General features: G+C 42.4%; 5 protein-coding genes across 5 annotated transcripts; 4 read left to right on the top strand and 1 right to left on the bottom strand.

Moving 5' to 3' along the window:
• Window positions 1-1,200: 1,200 nt before the first annotated feature.
• On the top strand, window positions 1,201-1,870 carry GLRG_11673 (uncharacterized protein; the record flags this gene model as incomplete). Its single annotated transcript, XM_008102367.1, has 2 exons — window positions 1,201-1,224; window positions 1,499-1,870. The coding sequence occupies 2 exons, from the start codon at window positions 1,201-1,203 to the stop codon at window positions 1,868-1,870; spliced, it is 396 nt and encodes a 131-aa protein (XP_008100558.1).
• Window positions 1,871-2,169: 299 nt separating this feature from the next.
• Window positions 2,170-2,437, top strand: GLRG_11672 (uncharacterized protein; the record flags this gene model as incomplete). The annotated part of the gene is made up of 2 exons (XM_008102366.1): window positions 2,170-2,274; window positions 2,306-2,437. 2 exons carry the CDS (start codon window positions 2,170-2,172, stop codon window positions 2,435-2,437), a joined length of 237 nt encoding a protein of 78 aa, XP_008100557.1.
• A 637-nt stretch (window positions 2,438-3,074) lies between these two features.
• On the bottom strand, window positions 3,075-4,178 carry GLRG_11671 (uncharacterized protein; the record flags this gene model as incomplete). The annotated part of the gene is made up of 5 exons (XM_008102365.1): window positions 3,075-3,153; window positions 3,226-3,510; window positions 3,609-3,738; window positions 3,906-3,990; window positions 4,074-4,178. 5 exons carry the CDS (start codon window positions 4,176-4,178, stop codon window positions 3,075-3,077), a joined length of 684 nt encoding a protein of 227 aa, XP_008100556.1.
• Window positions 4,179-5,979: 1,801 nt separating this feature from the next.
• Window positions 5,980-7,568, top strand: GLRG_11670 (uncharacterized protein; the record flags this gene model as incomplete). Its single annotated transcript, XM_008102364.1, has 2 exons — window positions 5,980-6,251; window positions 7,193-7,568. The coding sequence occupies 2 exons, from the start codon at window positions 5,980-5,982 to the stop codon at window positions 7,566-7,568; spliced, it is 648 nt and encodes a 215-aa protein (XP_008100555.1).
• A 1,065-nt stretch (window positions 7,569-8,633) lies between these two features.
• GLRG_11669 (uncharacterized protein) lies at window positions 8,634-8,876 on the top strand (the record flags this gene model as incomplete). Its single annotated transcript, XM_008102363.1, has 2 exons — window positions 8,634-8,735; window positions 8,823-8,876. The coding sequence occupies 2 exons, from the start codon at window positions 8,634-8,636 to the stop codon at window positions 8,874-8,876; spliced, it is 156 nt and encodes a 51-aa protein (XP_008100554.1).
• Between the last annotated feature and the right edge of the window lie 8,653 nt (window positions 8,877-17,529).

The raw sequence follows: 17,529 nt of genomic DNA, 5'->3' as shown, positions 1-17,529 counted from the left end.
AATAGCTTCAATTGACAGCGACAGCGACGGCGACGGGCGAGCGCGTTGTGCGTGTGAAATTCGCTGTGGACGCCCGGTCCCTCCAGCGGTTGTTGGGTGGGCCACGCTAGGCAGCATGCTGCTTTTAGCAGCAGCTGCCTACGGAGTAGCATAAGCAGCTGTGCACTGACGTAGGGTGGGGAGCGGAGGGGAGGGGGGTACCTTGAGTACTGTGTATTATGCACTACGTACCCTGCGCCTGAGTTTACATCACAAAATGTGATGTAAACTCCCCCTGAATTTACAGTACATCACTTTTTGTGATGTAAACTCCCCCACCCATACCAAAGGACCTAGGCTTAGCCACCCAGCACCTAAAGTGGTGACACACACCTACCAACTCGCTGCGCCCATAAGGGCAACATGAGGGCAATGTGACTGAGGATTCAATTAAATCTTGACTGGCTGCATCACTAGCGACATCACTGGCGACATGCATGGCTAAGCACTGAGTAGGTAATTAACGCACTATGAGTGTGCGCGCATTGCGCGGCGAATAGAGGCGACGAAGGGACTGCATCTAATCTGTAGTCTACTTATTATCCCGCCACCCCTTGGTTCTGCCTCCCCTCCATCCCAGCAGACGCCAGCACGAGCGCCGCCCTGCTTCTGGGGCTTGTCTTGTGGCTGGAAGTGTGGCAAGAACATGACTGTTCGGCCTAGACCCTAGGTGGGTCTGAATCACTTCTGGCCAAGTCGCTCAGGCAACAAGCGACAAAGAAACAAGGGAAGGTATCCATATCCGTACTGTACGGATAGTGTACCTTCTATTCATCATTTAAAACAAACTCTTGCTGGTGATGTGGAATTCCATCACCTCCTGGGCGTAACGAACTGCATAGATTATCTCCCTTTGGCCCGAAGTGTGACTACTGTACCTAGTCAAAGTGACCACGCTCTGGTATCCCGATCGGCCTCTCCCGTCCATGGATCATCGATGGCCTTTCGGGTTTCCTGATCTCTTCCCATCTCGACCGAGGCTCACGGACTCTGCAGGCCTCGTCTCAGCTTGCCGTCTCTCGCATCTTGATCAAATTGCGTCTACCATGTTCTCCTCCCGGACAACCCGATCGTCTTTCTGCCTGTCTGGTTGATTAATTGACAGACACGAATGATTAATGGCGACATCTCGAGAGAGCGACGGCGACGACAAAAACTTGGATGGCCAAGCTGGTGTCTGTCTGTGTACGTTGAAGTTGTTTGTCTCTTCCTTATTTTCTTCCTGTTGCCGAACGAGTGAGTGAGTGGGTAAGTAAGTGAGTGAGTGGGTAAGTGTGTGAGTGAGTAGGGTGTTAGGGCGTGGCGAGTACACTGTGACAAGTACGGCAGCAGTACACTGTGACGAGTGTGTGGCGCGTGTGTGGCTCGTACTGTGCTCTGTGGTGTCTCTTGATCTTACACCACCACTAAAAAACACGTCCAAAACATCAACTAACAACATGATGATGTACCCTTTCAGGATCGTCTCTCATTCTTCTTTCCCGGTCGCACTCTTGGCGAGATCCTAAACGCAATTCCATCCCCTCGACTCCAATGGCGCGCTTCCGACCGCGCCCTGATAAGATCCTTCCTCTCCTTTTACCGCCTTGGTTCCCATAACCTGCGATCAGTTATTTCCACACCCTCATCCATTGATCAATACCGGGATGCCCTATGTCGTATTAAGCAAGACATTTCTGATGCTAATGCCGAACCTAACGCCGCCCATATGAATGTCGACCTCGCCTCGCTCTCTGACGCCAAGCAGGACGACACCAAGACCAAGATATATTCTTATACACAATACATTCTCAAAGTCAATACCAGAGAACTCCTTCCTAAATACTACTAGGACATTGCCGCTTAGGATAGGCGTTTATAATGGCCTAACACCGTGAGACAGACCCGGCTCCATCCTACCTGGCTTAGCGACGACGATGCTATCCTCAGCCCGTCCACGCAGTCCATGTCAACATCCTCCTCCTCTTATCATCCTTCTCAGTCGTCGTCTCGTCGCTCGTCTGCTCCTCCTTCGTCTCCTCCCTCACATTCGCCCTCCTCCCCTCTTCATCTTCCTCCAATCCATCGCCGCCTTCCCCTCGTATTCGCCAATCTCGTCATACGCCCACCCGAGTACTAAGAACAACAGTCATGGATGACATGCCCGGTGTGTCGTGTCTCCGTTCCGTCGTCGCCTCTCAACAGACGTCGCGTGAGGCAAGAACGAACCTCGACCTGGTTCAAGACCTGGACCGCGTATGCACCCACCTCGTCTCCATCTACAAAGAGTAAACCAACGCTCGCTACGCCGTTCAATCCCTCCTCTGTCCAAGGAACATCAGGAACAACAACAACAACAACAACAACAACCACCACCACCACCACCACCACCACCATCATCATCCTCCTCCTCCATTAACTGAGGAATCACGCTTGTCTTGCACTGCCGCCGTTCTGTGTAACCTCGCCGACGTCGCCATTTCGGCGTCCCGGCCGTCATTCCAGATCGGGGCGAATGCGGGCCGCTGCGGCGTCTGTTACACCTACAAGAAGCAACGCTTCGGTTCAAGTCAAGGGTGCAATCAATTTCTATTGCTCTTAGAAACCTAGCGTATACAAAAGTCTGGGATCCAAGGATGCCGTGCCAAGATCTAATCGGCGCAAGTATCCTCAGTCTGGTGCTATACACCACGATTGTTAATAAAGGTAAGTAAAGCTGTAACAACCTTTCATGTTTGTCTTCCGGTCTGACCTAAGTGTCTTTCTTTGTTAATTATATGACATGTTACTGATTCTACTGATGCTATGAATGAGTAAAACATGTCTATCTAATCATCCACTATTTCCTAGGTCGTTACAAGGGTTATTCCTTTTATGTAGCTTTCTATAAGCTCTACAAGCTCTTGTTTGATACTATATACCTCAGCATTATTTGTACTAACGCTCACCGTTCTCTTTCGTAGCACACTCACGTCTTGTTGTATGTCACAGAGCCTTTGGTCCCACTGAATGACAACCCTTAGCTTCTGCTCTATTAAAGACACTATCTTCCTTGCTTAGCTGCACAGCATGGCGCCAGACTCCCAATAGCTTGACAGCGCAATCTTGGCCTCAGTCAGCGCTTGCGGGTTCGTTCTAGCAATAATGTCAACTTAGCTGTTTCCCTAGAGCGCTGCCTATTTCGCGCCCCAGTGCTTGATGGACTACACATAGTCGCCAAGATCAATGGCGTCCCTAAAAATCATCTCAATACCGCACAGCCGTTCGACAGGACCACCACTGCTTAGGGGCTCAGATTCAACCTCGCATAGCGCTCCCTCATCTGCCCACGCAGACGGGTCGCTGCTGCTGCTGCTGTTGTCCCTTTGCGCCTGTCTTCCTCGAGCAGCACTCATCATGCCTAATATAACTAGCTCTATTCCCTCTGCTGAATCTTCGTCGATTATACGGCCAAACTCGTCCAGTTGAGCGAGCAGCCCGCCGGAAGACGCCCTGCTTCTTGCTGTAAGCGGAGGCAACTTATGGCTCTAGCCCCTGCCGCTATCCCCTGCCAGAAGTCATCCTACTTTAGCCACTAGACCGCGACGAACCCGTCGTCGTTGCCACCGCCACCGCCTGTCGGTCGCCAGGCCTGAAACGCCTGGTCGACAAAGTGAGCCACCACATCTCCTTTGGCGCTTGAACTGGGCTGAATCTGCGCAAGCGAGCTGATGTGCTCCTCTATGGCGGTTAAATGTGAGAAGAACGTTGTTGCTAACTGCAGGTCGCTGACTGGTATGGCGACTTGTATAACTGCTGGGTCTCAGGAGCCTGTAAGGAGGGCTGCCCGCCACGATGGCATCTAAGCCGCCGCAACGGAGATGGGCTGACATAACCACCGGACGGACGGATAGCCCATGCCTTGCGCAGCGACCCGGCCAACGCGACGGCAAGTAGCCACGCGAAGATGACGTGGAACGCCACGGCATGGACCTAGAAACGGTAACCGCACCACGAGACGATGGACCAGAAGCATCGCAAGAGACAAACACACACCTGCATAATGCCCTGAGCACCTTCTGGGCTCTAGCGACGGATCTCTGGTCTTTATCGTCATTAGTTTTGTGGCGGCCACTGTGGTCAATGCTGCTCATGGCGATAAACTCTGTGTTTGCTCCCATGTTAGCTAAAAAGATAAAACGTAGTAATATAACTAACTTGTTTTGAGCTGAGAAGCAGAGGACCTGTAGACATTCTTATAGAGACTTGCACTAACGCAAAGGCAACTGCATATGTCAGTGTATTAGGAGCTGCAAAAACATATGTAGCTCATTAGATGCGATTAAGTATTGCGACTTATCGGTGAGGGTCAGCCATGTTCGTGAAACAGCCTGTTGTTCATGACACGTCACCTAGCCAGCGCCCTATGTGTACTTGTAATCAAGAAAATAATGTGTTAGAGGTTGTTTCGCTCAGTTTCTTCTCTCGTCTTGTCTTCTCTTGTTCTCTTTTCTGGCTGCGTATAGATCAAGAGCTTCTAGTGCCTTGGCAAAGCAGAGCAGCCGCAAGCCAACAAAGCATTATTAAGCCTATCTTTCTCTCGTGTACGCACTTTTTCTTCACGCTGTGTGTAAACATGGAACATTGCCGTCCCAAAAGATAGTCATCGTCGTCGTCATCTCTTCTCGCAAGCCTGCACTGGGTTCTCGCCGGGGCTGCAGGTGCTGGCCACCTGGTCGTCCATCTTTCCGGACTGTCCAGTCCTCCTGCACCGTCACCAACTGAAGCTCCTATTCAAAAGGTCTGCAGCACCCTCATCAGCCTCCGTCATATCAAGGCTGTCCACCCAGGTATGACGCCTACGTCCCTCGGACTACTAAACCTTGGGGACAAGGATGCCTTCCGGCCCCGCTATGTAGCGACCGTTCTAGGGGAGAGTGTGGACAACGTAGTCCTGGCAGCGGCGAGACGGTACGGGCACCGCTCTGGAGCCGCTACAAAGGTGGAGATGCCGAAGCTAGCCGTGTCATCCGGGCCAGCATTCTCGTGACCGACATGCTGCTTGACGACACGGCATGGGGCGAATTCCTCTGCTACGTACAGCCCTGGCTCGGACCTAAGGCGACGTGGAAGGACCGGGCCGGGACTGTGGACGGCTTCTGTAGGTCTTATTGGGAGGAAACGGGCTGGTAGGCAAGTCCTTGATTCGATGGAAGGGTATGGTGTTTGCACAGGGGTTTCCTGTCCCAGGACGGCAACAGGGGTTTTGTTTTATATCCTATAATAATCCAGCTGGTATTCCTTATAGTTCCAGCTGTTATATATATATTAAACAAACAGCAAAAGGTAACTAGAAATAGCTATAAATATGCCTAGGGTTCATCTAGAATTAGAATTTCTTTATGTTCTATTTCATTAAGTTCCTTTATCAAAATGCACAGTCTGGTCTGCTTTAGACAGATAAGTATAACAGGAAAAACTGTTAAGTGTAGATAGATTAAATTAGGTTTTTCCTAATATCTATCTTAGTGATTAAGCCACTTTCTCTCTCTCTCTCTCTCTCTCCCTCTCTCTCTCTCTCTCTCTCTCTCTCTCTCTCTCTCTCTCTCTCTCTCTCTCTCTCTCTCTCTTGTGCCTCTTCTCATTCATTTCTCTTCCTCTCTTATCTAGTAGTGGGCCATCCGTTTCTTTTCATTTGACCTGTTTTTACATTTGTCCCTATGCTACTAGCTAGCGCTGAGAACATCTACTACTGCTGCATTAACACAAAAACGAATCTCCATTTCAGTTGTGTTACAGGAGCTAAGGACACGTCTTATAACGGAAAAGAACTAGTTGGTTGCTTGCTCACAAGTCCCTAAATATTATACAGCCAGCGAGCCGGCGGGTGCTTCATTACTTTGATTATAAGCCCGGTAAACCCATACGACACTTCATGCTTGATTCTGACAGGCAGCGCCCTATCAGTTATCCCACGCGACCATGGCACTGCCGTTGACCCCAGAGCCCCTTGACTTTAGCAAGAAGGTCAACCGCAGGCTCTGCTGCCGGCAGGTCCGACGACGATGCGACGAGCTCATGCGCACCGACGACCCCGAGGGGTTAGCCAAACATGTTGACTATGTCAAACCTGTGCACAAGATGCTTAAGTACTACGGATGGAGGGATAAGGGCAAGGCTGGCGAAGAAGCCTGGATCCCCACATGGAACAGCCGTGGCCAATTTAAGGCTTGGATATCCACCAATTCAAAGAAGTAGCGCAAGGAGTTGGATGACAAGGAGAGTAACATGTTCAAGACAGCCCATAGGGAGCCAAAGACATCCAGGTCAATACTAGTACCAGACAAGCTACAGCCCATGCTGATACCAAGCCCATGCTACCAGAGACAGAGACAGTAGTGGTGCCTATTGACAGCCATCAGCCCAGCTCCAGGTCCATCCAAGGCGACAACACGCCGACGGACGAGAACCCTGCTGTTCCTGGTTCTTGGACTTAGGCCCAACGGTCGAGATAGATGCCTTTGTCATAAAAGCCGGCTCCTACAACGCAGCCAGCACCGCTCCATCATGTTTTTAAGCCCGCGTCAACCAATAGCAGTGGGCCTCGACGTGCCATGACACACAGTAAGCGGCAGACCTGGCTAGACTGGTACAGGCACATCCATCATCCAGCTCACAAAGAAGAGAAGCAGGGATCTGGGTTGTAAGATGTTGCAAGTTAGCTCCATATTAAGACAACAGCCTGGTTTCGTTTCATTCTAGGTAGCCCCTTTCAATAGACTTGTTGTCTGTCTGTATGTCCATCTGTCTGATTGCAAACCAAGTAATTCCCCCCATAAGCGCGCAGACGGGCCGTGCGTGTTGAGCATCAGGGTTTATTGATTACTTGTGTAACGATAACGGTGCTTCTTTACTACCAATAAACAAAGGGAAACGCCATCAACAGTGTTGCCCCCACGTTCTTCATCATACCAAGCGGGCACTCGTACCTCGTTGTTACCTTGACAACAGCGCAAAAAGGAGATGACAACACGTGTCCAACCCAACAGTATGTAATCTTTGGAACGCGCCCTCGCTTCATGTGCGGTCTCGTTGGCCCTCTTAACATGGTGATAAATGGCCTTCTTATCACCAGACAGACAGACAGACAGAAGACAATGGAATTGTCGTGCTTGTCTTCGACTACTTATCGCAGTCTGCTCATCTCTATCCACTTGGCCGAGCACTTCAGCGTCATCCGCCTCTCGATTCGCTTTCCAGGCCTCCGCCAGTCTCTTCTGTCTTCATGTTGTCCTCTTCTGTCTTCTACCTCGTTCCCACTCTCGCCAGAAAACCATGATGGCGATAACGAAGGCCAAATCGAGTCCCGTGTCCAGAGTTTTGAGCTCTGCTTCCATGCCGACTTTGCCGGCACGCCCGACCCCATCTCCCTGCACTTGTACTCCTCCTCTTCCTCTCCCGTCTTATCCACGTCCTCCATCATATCCAACGCCAGCAGTGTTGTCTTATATCGATATAAGCCGGCACCCTTGTTGAAGACGCCGCCGCCGCCCTTCTACGAACTGCCATAACTCCTCTACCTGACCGATGCCAAAGATACTAGGCCCAAGCTATCATCACCATCTGTCCTATTGCTGCTTTTCATACCCTCTGCCGCCTTCCTCCTCATCAATCTTGTTGTCTACTACCTACTAGGCTTCGCTTCACCTTACATCTCTTCTTCCCTCTTCTCGTTGTCAACCTCCCAAGCAACCCTTGTCATCACCGCCAACAGCAGCATTGCCGGCCATGCCCCCCCTTCTTCAATCTATCTCGTCCACAATGAACAAACCTCGATTGAGCCTATCAACCTCCGTCACAAGCACCTACCTATCGAAATTAAGCGATTTTCGCTCTCGACTCAACCCCCCAACGCTCTCGCCAATGAGTGGCTGCCGCCGCTCCTCAGAGGGCTTGACCGTGTTGCTGGCTATACGTGCCAGGACGCCTCAGCCTACATGGCCTCTCAGCCCATTGATACTGCTGCTGCTGCTGCTAAGAATATGTCAGAGAACCTAGACGCTGACATCAGACTCCTCTGTTATTCAGTCCAGATCTGCATACACAACGCCATCTTCCCCTGGCACCAACTGCTTACTACAAACCCCAACCGTTCAATAAACATAAACCTCCTCTTTACTACATTGTTACTAAATGACGCCACCAAGGCTAGTGCCAATTGTACGGCTATTACCCGCGCGTAATAGATAGGCATCCTGAACCCAAGCCGCGCTCCTTGACTTGCTTCGTGCCGCCTCTATCCCACGCCCAGACTACCATCACGTCCTCCTCCTCCATCATCCGCCGTCTCTCATGACCAAGGTCAACAAGAATAACAGCATACTTGCAACAACATAACGGCCAGCAGCCTCAGTGTAGCTGTGTTCTCTTGGCGATTTACTTCTGATCCCATATTTCAAACAGCCTCGCCATTCATGCTGCTATCGCCGAACTAGACAAATGCTTGAGGCCATCACTCTGCCATCAGTAGCCCCTGGAACGGAACCAGACAATGAAAAGGACGAAACCGACGCCACTTGGTGGCCAACGAGCCGGTGACGTCGCTCATCAGAAGGCTGGGCGAAGCCGCTGTCGAGATGGCGGAGGCATGCAACAAGGCTGCGGTTCAAAAGGCCCGGGTGGATGCCTCAGCGGCAGACGATGATGGCGCATGGAAGACGACGCGTACCAACATCACCGTAGGTCAAGAAGACGACAGTACCTCGACCACTACAACCATTGTTAGCATCGATCGTGTCATATTCATAGCTAATAATATGGCTGAGGCGGCCGCCCTACGGGCCGAGGCGTCTGCATACGCGAAGCGGCCAAAAGCATGAGACGTGTGTCCAGACTATAGTGCCGCCGCCGCACATGGGAGAACGGGAGATTCGATTAATATCGGATAGCGGCGCCATAACATTGGTGAGAATAGCCAAGGTTAGAGAATATGACATGCTGTCTGTTGATGGGTGGTTGATGTTGACACAAGTGTTGGAGGAGAGGAAGAGGATCAAGGAGGGCCTAGACCCTAGGTGACAAGTCTGGCTTTTTCAACTTGGTCGCAAGATGAAGGAACAGACTCCGAGACATGACGGGCAGCTCTACGTGTACTCTTGGGCTTCTACATTGTCCCTAGTTTTATGAAAGTCATGTTGACAGGTGGAACAGGTGGTTGTTACTGATAGTGACTGAGAGTTACAGGCTGAGCGTGACAATGCTGTAACATTTTGCGACGGCGTTTGGGCATCTTGTTTAAACAACCTGGTGACTTTCTTTGCACTTCATTCTTCAAAGGTACTTGGTTAATGATTAATTCATGTTGCCTAGAGCAAGTCGAACACTTACTTAGACAGCGGACTTCTATACATCCCCAGGACACTAGGTTCCCTTTCATGCGGAACGTAAACAACCCTTTTGGTTATGTTTTAAGAACCTCGTCAGCCAACTATCTCTAGATATCCTATAAAAAGGAAAGTGATGGCTCGGCAGAAGAACCGATTGCGTGTCTCTACGGATGTTAGTACCGATGGCAATTTCGCGTCGCGGACGCTTAGCAGCCGTGGCCAGGGCTTTAATACTGCACTATAAGTACTTGTAAGTGTCTAGCGAAGCGCAAGATTGTCGTCTCACTGAAAAGATGCATTTATACATGCTGCTGATGGATCGTATTGTGTGTATTCACTCAGCGTAACTAGAATGCACTGTGCAGGAGGTGAAGCTATTAGAACCAACACTATCTACACCTCGCTTTCTAAATCACCAACTCTACTTACTACTCAAGATTATCCACTATATATATACATCTTAGTGATACGGGCTCTGGCCTGTTTGTGTATGGAGCATCTTTCGCTGGGCTAACATACGTGGAGTTAGAGAACGTGAGGAGATGAGACAAACGGACGAAGGACGGCGGGATGACAGCAGAGAAGAAAAGAGATGGTATAGTTGCACTCATAAAATCCATTGCTTTTTCATTACATAGGTATGAGAGTGCTTGGGTCCAGATACGCATCTGGTACGTCTGCACTCGTCTTCGGCCTGATCTTGCACACCATCCTGGTTTGAACCACTAACAGCCGGCCGGAGAAGTCCTCGTCAAAGTTCTCCGTCGCACTTGGCCGCTTCTCCCCTTTCTCTCCCCCTTACCCTCTCTCCGCCAGTGATAGTGACGAACATGACTTTTCAAAGTCATCCGTGTTATTCTTGAGCTTCTATCTACATCATCTCTGCTTTAGGCATCTAAGCCGCTACTACCCCCCCTTCTATCCCGTCAGCCCCGGTCGTTTGCTGCCGCTTGGAACTTGTCATATGTGGCGTTGATAAGCCGGGCGGACACCGTCATCAGGTTTAGAGAAGCTAAGGACTTAATCTAACGGCGTTGTTGACTACACTTTTGTTGTTAACGTCGCGAGAGGCTGCTTCAGAACCATGACAAGTGATCTTGTGGCAGGCAGCACGTCAACCAGTATTACCTATCCTGTCTATGTTAGATAGCCTGAAAGTGTGAGAACTAGGAACCGGGGATTTAGTGTCGGTTCTAGCGATCAAGTACTAACTCACAAAGTTGCGTTTATTTAAAGCTTTGTTTTCGCCGGCGGATTATTCAACGCATCAAGCCTGTTAGTGAATAAAAGGCTTAGTCGGTTACTTTAGGAACGCACACCAAGAAGGGTATGTACCATAATAATGAAAGGCAGGGGACATTGCAACACATTTTAATGAAACAGAAGCAGATGGGAGGCGGCGGCTCCCAAAGATTTGTGATACTGGCCTCTTTTGCTAGGAGTCAGTTGCCCCGGAGCCGCTTCAGACCAAGTTCTCTGTTAGCTGATGGTTGGTTGCATTGACTGATAGTAAAAATGTCAAAAGGTTACTTACGTTAACACAGTACTTGTATCTACCAAGTAGATGTGTGTGGATACGCCCTCTGTAGTCCTACAAAGATAGCTACTCCAAGTATGATAAGAACAACATTGATGAAGGGACATCATACGCGCGAAATACCCCTTCTTGGAATGCCTGAATCTTCCTTAAGGAAGCCTTGTTGGGACGGGAAACGCTTGGCCCTATTACACAAACAACTAAGCTTATATGCCCCCAATACTCCTACACTCGAGTTGTTGTAGCTAGAGTTGTGTACATTCTTCCCATAGAGGCTAGGGACAGAGAAGACAAGCTAGGTTAACATTAGAAGAGTGCTAATTAGACCGAGAAGCAGATAAGATCAATTCCCAGTGTACCGGTCAATATTAAGTGATTGAAATTCAAGCTGTGTAGATACGGTAGGTTGGTACTTGGCGTAAAGCCCTGGGGCTCTGATGGGACTCATCCATCTTCCCACCTTGGGACACACCTGCTTCCTTCCCACCATCATTTAAAGTCAATAAAAACTATTGTTACACCTAATAAATATCCAACGCCACGAACCTACAGCTTCTCAGAGATACGGCAACCTTGCAAGCTTATTGCGACAGCCTTCCCCCCGAGGCCACCAGTCGGCCCAAGTGACGGGCCCTGCATTATTCCTTACTTATAACCTCTTGTAAGCAGCCTAAATAGCCTTCTCGTCTATGACTTGTCCAAAAGATACCAAAGTCAAGTACACCTAACCGTCACACCTTGTGTTATCTAGATCAACTTCATCATGTTTCCATAAGAGAATCCATCACAGGTAATAAGCAGCAATAGCATATCAGCATTCTTCCTCTTGCCTTCTCTGTTATTACTTCACCTAAAGCCTATATTAACCTAGGGTTTAAGTGGAGAGTACATAGGAGTTCTGGGGAGGTGGTGATAAAGCTCAGTTAGACTTTTCACAACACAACGTTCGCCTACAGGTGTAGTCACAACTCTCACTTAACTTAATACAATATAACCCCATTAGTCACCGCAACGCCATCATTCACTACCTGCGCATATATTAAGGATACTTCATAGGCTGAACCCCTAGACGTTTGGTTACTGCACGCCCCAGTACGCAACCATCTTCTAAGCCCGTGATGATTGGCAGTATGCTGTCCCTCTCCCGTCACCCTCCAGCGCTAATCTCTCGTTGAATACCGCTGCAGCCAATCGCATGTTTCCCCATTGACGTCGAGGCGACCGTTCATGATAAGGGCGTCAAGCCTAAAGTCGTCACCCCGTAGCGATTGGAGGACTGGCAACCACCACGCCGCTTCCCTGGCCAGTAGAATGGGAAAAGGCGACGTAGCCAATTGTGCTCCTGTGGATTCGGGTGTTCTTTGAATATTCTATAGCCAGGAGTACCGTTGCCAACTTTGCCGTCAAGGTTTTATGTCTCCTAACACCTTAGACAGCAGGTAAGCCTAGAACGTATCGACCTATACATCTGAGTACCCGTCTATCCTGTGGCGTCATAAACCTACCCTCCCCTGTCTCCCGTAGATTAGCTATACCGTAGATTCAAAAGCAGAACATCAGCATTTTAAATAAAAGGAATCTCAGGTTAAGACGGTCATAACTCACAGTCATAGGGATAATGATAATAATAATGATATTATTTAATACCCGTTATGTCTATCTTGTAGCACAAGGTGTTAAATGTGGCGGAATTACACGTGAATTAACCGGCGAATGCACGGTTGCCCTACGGCGAATTGTCGGGGAATGGGCGGTGAAAGGGCCCCACTTTCAGGGTGATTTCCACTAATCATATGGCCAGGATTTCTCCGGGATTTCCTAACCAAGAAATAGGGGGATTTCCCTGTTCCTGCGGGATTTTAAAGATATATATAACTGTTAAATATGGCGGAATTACATGTGAATTAACTGGCAAATGTACGGTTGCCCTACGGCGAATTGTTAGGGAATAGGCACTAAAAGGGCCCCACTTTTAGGGTAAATCTACTAATTATATAGCTAGGATTTCTCTAGGATTTCCCGACTAAGAAATAGGGGGATTTCCTTGCTTCTATAGGATTTTAAATAGATATATATAATATAATATATAATTAATTAATTAACTATTATAATCTCTATAATTTAATAATTAATAGTCTAATATATATATCTATAATAACTAATATACCTATTTATTAATTAATATTATTATAATAATTAATAAGAATAATAATAATAAGGTAACTATTTTATAATTATATAGTAATTAGTTTATATAGCTTAACACTATTTAAAGAAAAGTAAAGCGCTATAATCTCTAGGAATATATTAACCTAGACGTTATAGTAGTAAACTAATTAATCCTTAATATATATCTAAGGAAACTAATAAAGCTACTTATAACACGTTATCTATATATATTAACTTAGGCTAAGCTTACTACTTACTAAAATACTGCTGTAGTAGTAGTAATTAAGGGGATATCTAGTATAGTATATATATAGCTATATATAGTAAGAAGTAAGGCTATTATAGCTATACCTAATAGGCTTATATATAAAACTAAATACGCTATAACACTAGATAATCTTAGCCTATATAGCCTAGTGTATCTAAATAGCTAGATAAGCTACTATTATAAAGAAATACAAGAGTATACTACTTAGTAAAAAGACGTTAAAGATATAGCTAACGTAGTTAAATCTACTATATTTACTAATCTTTAAGAAAAGTACTATAAATTTACTAATTTACTAGCTAAATAGCTTAATAAGCTTAGCGTAGTAGTAAAAATAACTAAAGAAAAATATATAAAGTATATCTATAATAAGTATAGTAAAGTGTTAGTAAAAGCCTAGTAAAAAGCCTTAACTACTAAGAAAGATTTTACTATATAGCTTAATAAATAAAATATAGCCTATACTAAATTAGTATAGGTTAACTTACCTAACTATTAACAGCTATTAATTTAGTTTAATAATCTTATTACTACGCTATAAAGTAGTACACTTAGTGCTTAGCTAGATTTATATATAGTAACTAGTAAAATAATACGTAATTAAAATAATCTTAACTAGTAGTTACTTTATAAGATAGCACTAAAGAGGGTTAAAGCCTTTACTAATAACTTACTGTATTATAGCTAAGTAGGCTATAGCGTATTTAGCCTAACTAGAGGTAATAATAATAATAGCCTAATATACACTAAAGGTATAGTAAAGGATAGTAAATCTAATAACAAGAGGTATTACTATTAATAAAGTGTAAGTAAAAAGGTAAAATACCTTATATACTTTAATCTTTATTTATTATAACTTTATTACTTTATAAATAAATTATAAAGGCTTAATAATTAGTAAGTAAATATATAACGTTAGTAATAAATTAATAAGTATATTATAAGTAATCTTAACCTTACTAAATAAGTATAGAAAATTAAAGCTAGGTTATATTAACTATATAGTAAATACTATATAAAGGTAGCCTTTTATACTACCTTATAGAGCTATAAGCTAGGTAATTTAGCCTTACTTAATTTAGGTACTACTAACTATATATTTAACTATATATTATAGTTTATTACGTTAGTAGTAGCCTTAATTAGTAACTATATCTAGGCTAGTACTACCTAAGTTATAATTAAAAGATATAGTACTATAGAAATTACTTTAAAAGGTACTAATAGCTTACTAATAAAGCTCTATATATATAACGTAATATATTATAGTATATTTACTATATTACTTATTTCCTTTATAAGGCTATATTAGTAAGGTATATAGTAAGATATAAGCCTAGGTAATAATTACCTAAGGTATATAGATTATAGCCTTTTAGGCTATATTAAAGAATAAGCTAACTAATAAGTGCTTAAATATTATAAGTAATATAGCTATAGCTAAGAAAGTAAAGACGCTTTTACTATACACTTTACTAATAATTTACTACTAACCCTATAAGTAAGAAATAAATATATAACGTTAATATAGTAATAACTACTTTATAGTAATATAATAATATAGTATAAGCGTCTTAGCTACCTAGGTGCTAAGGCTTTATAAAGGATTATAAATACTATATATAAAGTATCTTTAACCTAAGTTAATACTATAATAATATAAGACTATAATTTATATAGTCTTAGTAAGATAAAGTAGTAAATTTACTACTAACCTTATAAATCTATTATAAATATAGCGCTAGGTAATTACCTAGCGCTAGACTTTTATAATCTTAAATAAGGCTATATAAGATACTGCTTAGTAATAATAATCTTAGATTAGGTAATAGGCCTAGTGTAGGATTTCTACTTATATAGCTACTACTAAGATACTATTAAATTAATAATAAAGGGCTTCTTTATAATACTAAAGACTAAATATTTAATTATACTAAAAGTTATTAAGGCTACCTAAGAAATCCTATACCTTAAGTAACTTATAGATATACTTTTTAATTATAGGATCTTTATAAAGCTGTTAGTAGTAAATACCTAGGCTTAAAACAGTAGCACTAAGTAAATTACTATAATTATTAAACTTAAGGCGTAGTATATATATATTAATACTAAATTACCTAAAGTCTTATAGCCTAAAATTATAACAGTAGCTATATATCTTTATAATTAAATACTATTAGTAGCTTAGGGGTAGAAATCCCTATATTAACTATTTTACTTATATTTTATACTTAATAAGTATACTAAGCCTTTACTAATAGTAAAGCTAGATCTTTTATATTTATAAGCCTATAGCTACTAAGTATATATACTAATAGTAGATATATAACTATTATAAAATTATTAATAAAAGCTTACTACTTATATATAGATTAGATTCCTTATTAAATATATATTTAGTAATTTATATTATATTTAGTATCTAGTGTAGAATAAGGTCTTTACTATATATAATATAATATTTAATAAAAAGTAAATCTTTAATAAACTAATAAATAAATTACTTAATAAGCTTTATAAAGCTAATCTTATAGTAATTTAATAATAAATTAATAAACTAATTATAGCTAATAATTAATCTCTAGTATATAAAGAAGCTAATAAAGAAATAAATAAAGTAATTAAATATACTAATATTACTTTACTAGGCACTTAGTAATTAGGTAATATACTTAAATATCTATATAAGTAGGCAAAATTTATACTTCTCTTTACTTTATTATTATTACTACTAAGCGCCTTTTTTATAGCTTTTATAGATATTAACATAGAGGGTAATAAGATAGGAACTAATAGTTCTAAATTAATTAATTTAATAGCTAATAGCTAAATACTTACTAAGACTAAAATAATTAATAAGTAAATACCTAAATTAATAGCTAATAGCCTATTAATTAATTTATTAATAGCTTATAGCCTATAAGCTAGTAACTTATTTAATATAATTAGAACTAATAATAGTTTAAATTTATTAATAGCTAATAGCCTATAAGTTAGTAACTTACTAGGAACTAATAGTTCTAAAATAATAAGGGTAGTAATCCCCTATGCCTTATCTTATCCCTATATAATTAGTTTATAAGATATTACTAAGTATAAAAAGGTGTTTAATTCCTAAGTAACTATAGCTAGCTTATTAAGTAATTATTACGATGTTAACTATTACCTAGATATTAGCGGTATAGATTAACGCTAATTAGCTAGAATAACTACAGCTAATTTGCTATAGATCTACTAGATCTATAGGTATATTACGTAGAGAATTTACTATATAATCCTATAATAGTTTCTTTTCTTTACGTATAATTTAGAATATATAGTTACCCCTATTATTTATTAATTACCTATTAATATATATAGTCAACTATATTACTACCTTAGTAATAACTAACACTAATTAGTAGTTAACTTTTATAGTAACTACTACTACAAGTGTTAAATATAGCGGAATTACATATAAATTAACTAGTAAATACACGGTTGCCCTACGGCGAATCGTCAGGGAATAGGCAGTAAATTAGCCCCACTTTCAGGGCAAGTCTACTAATAATATCGCTAGGATTAGCTAGGGATTTCCTAACTAAGAAATAGGGGGTTTTCCCTATTTCTATAGTAATTTACTATAGATATATAACACATAATATAATTAATTAAGTAACTATTATAATCCCTACTATTTAATAATTAATAGTCTAATACGTACGTCTATAATAACTAATATACCTATCTACTAATTAAATACTATTATAATAATTAATAAGAACTATAATAATAAGGTAACTATCTTATAATTATATAGTAATTAGTTTATATAGCTTAACGCTATCTAAGTAAAAGTAAACATTATAATCTCTAGAAGTATATTAACCTAGAGGTTATAGTAGTAGACTAATTAATCCTTAAGATATATCTAAAGAAACTAATAAAGCTACTTATAATATAATATCTCTACGCCTTAACTAAGGATAAGCTTACTACTTACTAAGAGGTTACTATAGCTATAGTAATTACTAAGATATCCTAGTAAGTAACTATTAGTTAAATCACGTAAGAGGGATATCCTGTAGATCACGTAACAAATCGTAATATAGAATATAGTTATTACTTGTTATATTAGTTATAAAGTAAATCTAGACTTTTAGGTAGTATACTAGTAGTAAGGTAGATACTGC

Source organism: Colletotrichum graminicola (assembly GCF_000149035.1).
Source record: "Colletotrichum graminicola M1.001 genomic scaffold supercont1.106, whole genome shotgun sequence".
In the NCBI taxonomy this organism is placed as follows: Eukaryota; Fungi; Ascomycota; class Sordariomycetes; order Glomerellales; family Glomerellaceae; genus Colletotrichum; species Colletotrichum graminicola.
This window is presented reverse-complemented; position numbering and strand designations above follow the sequence as displayed.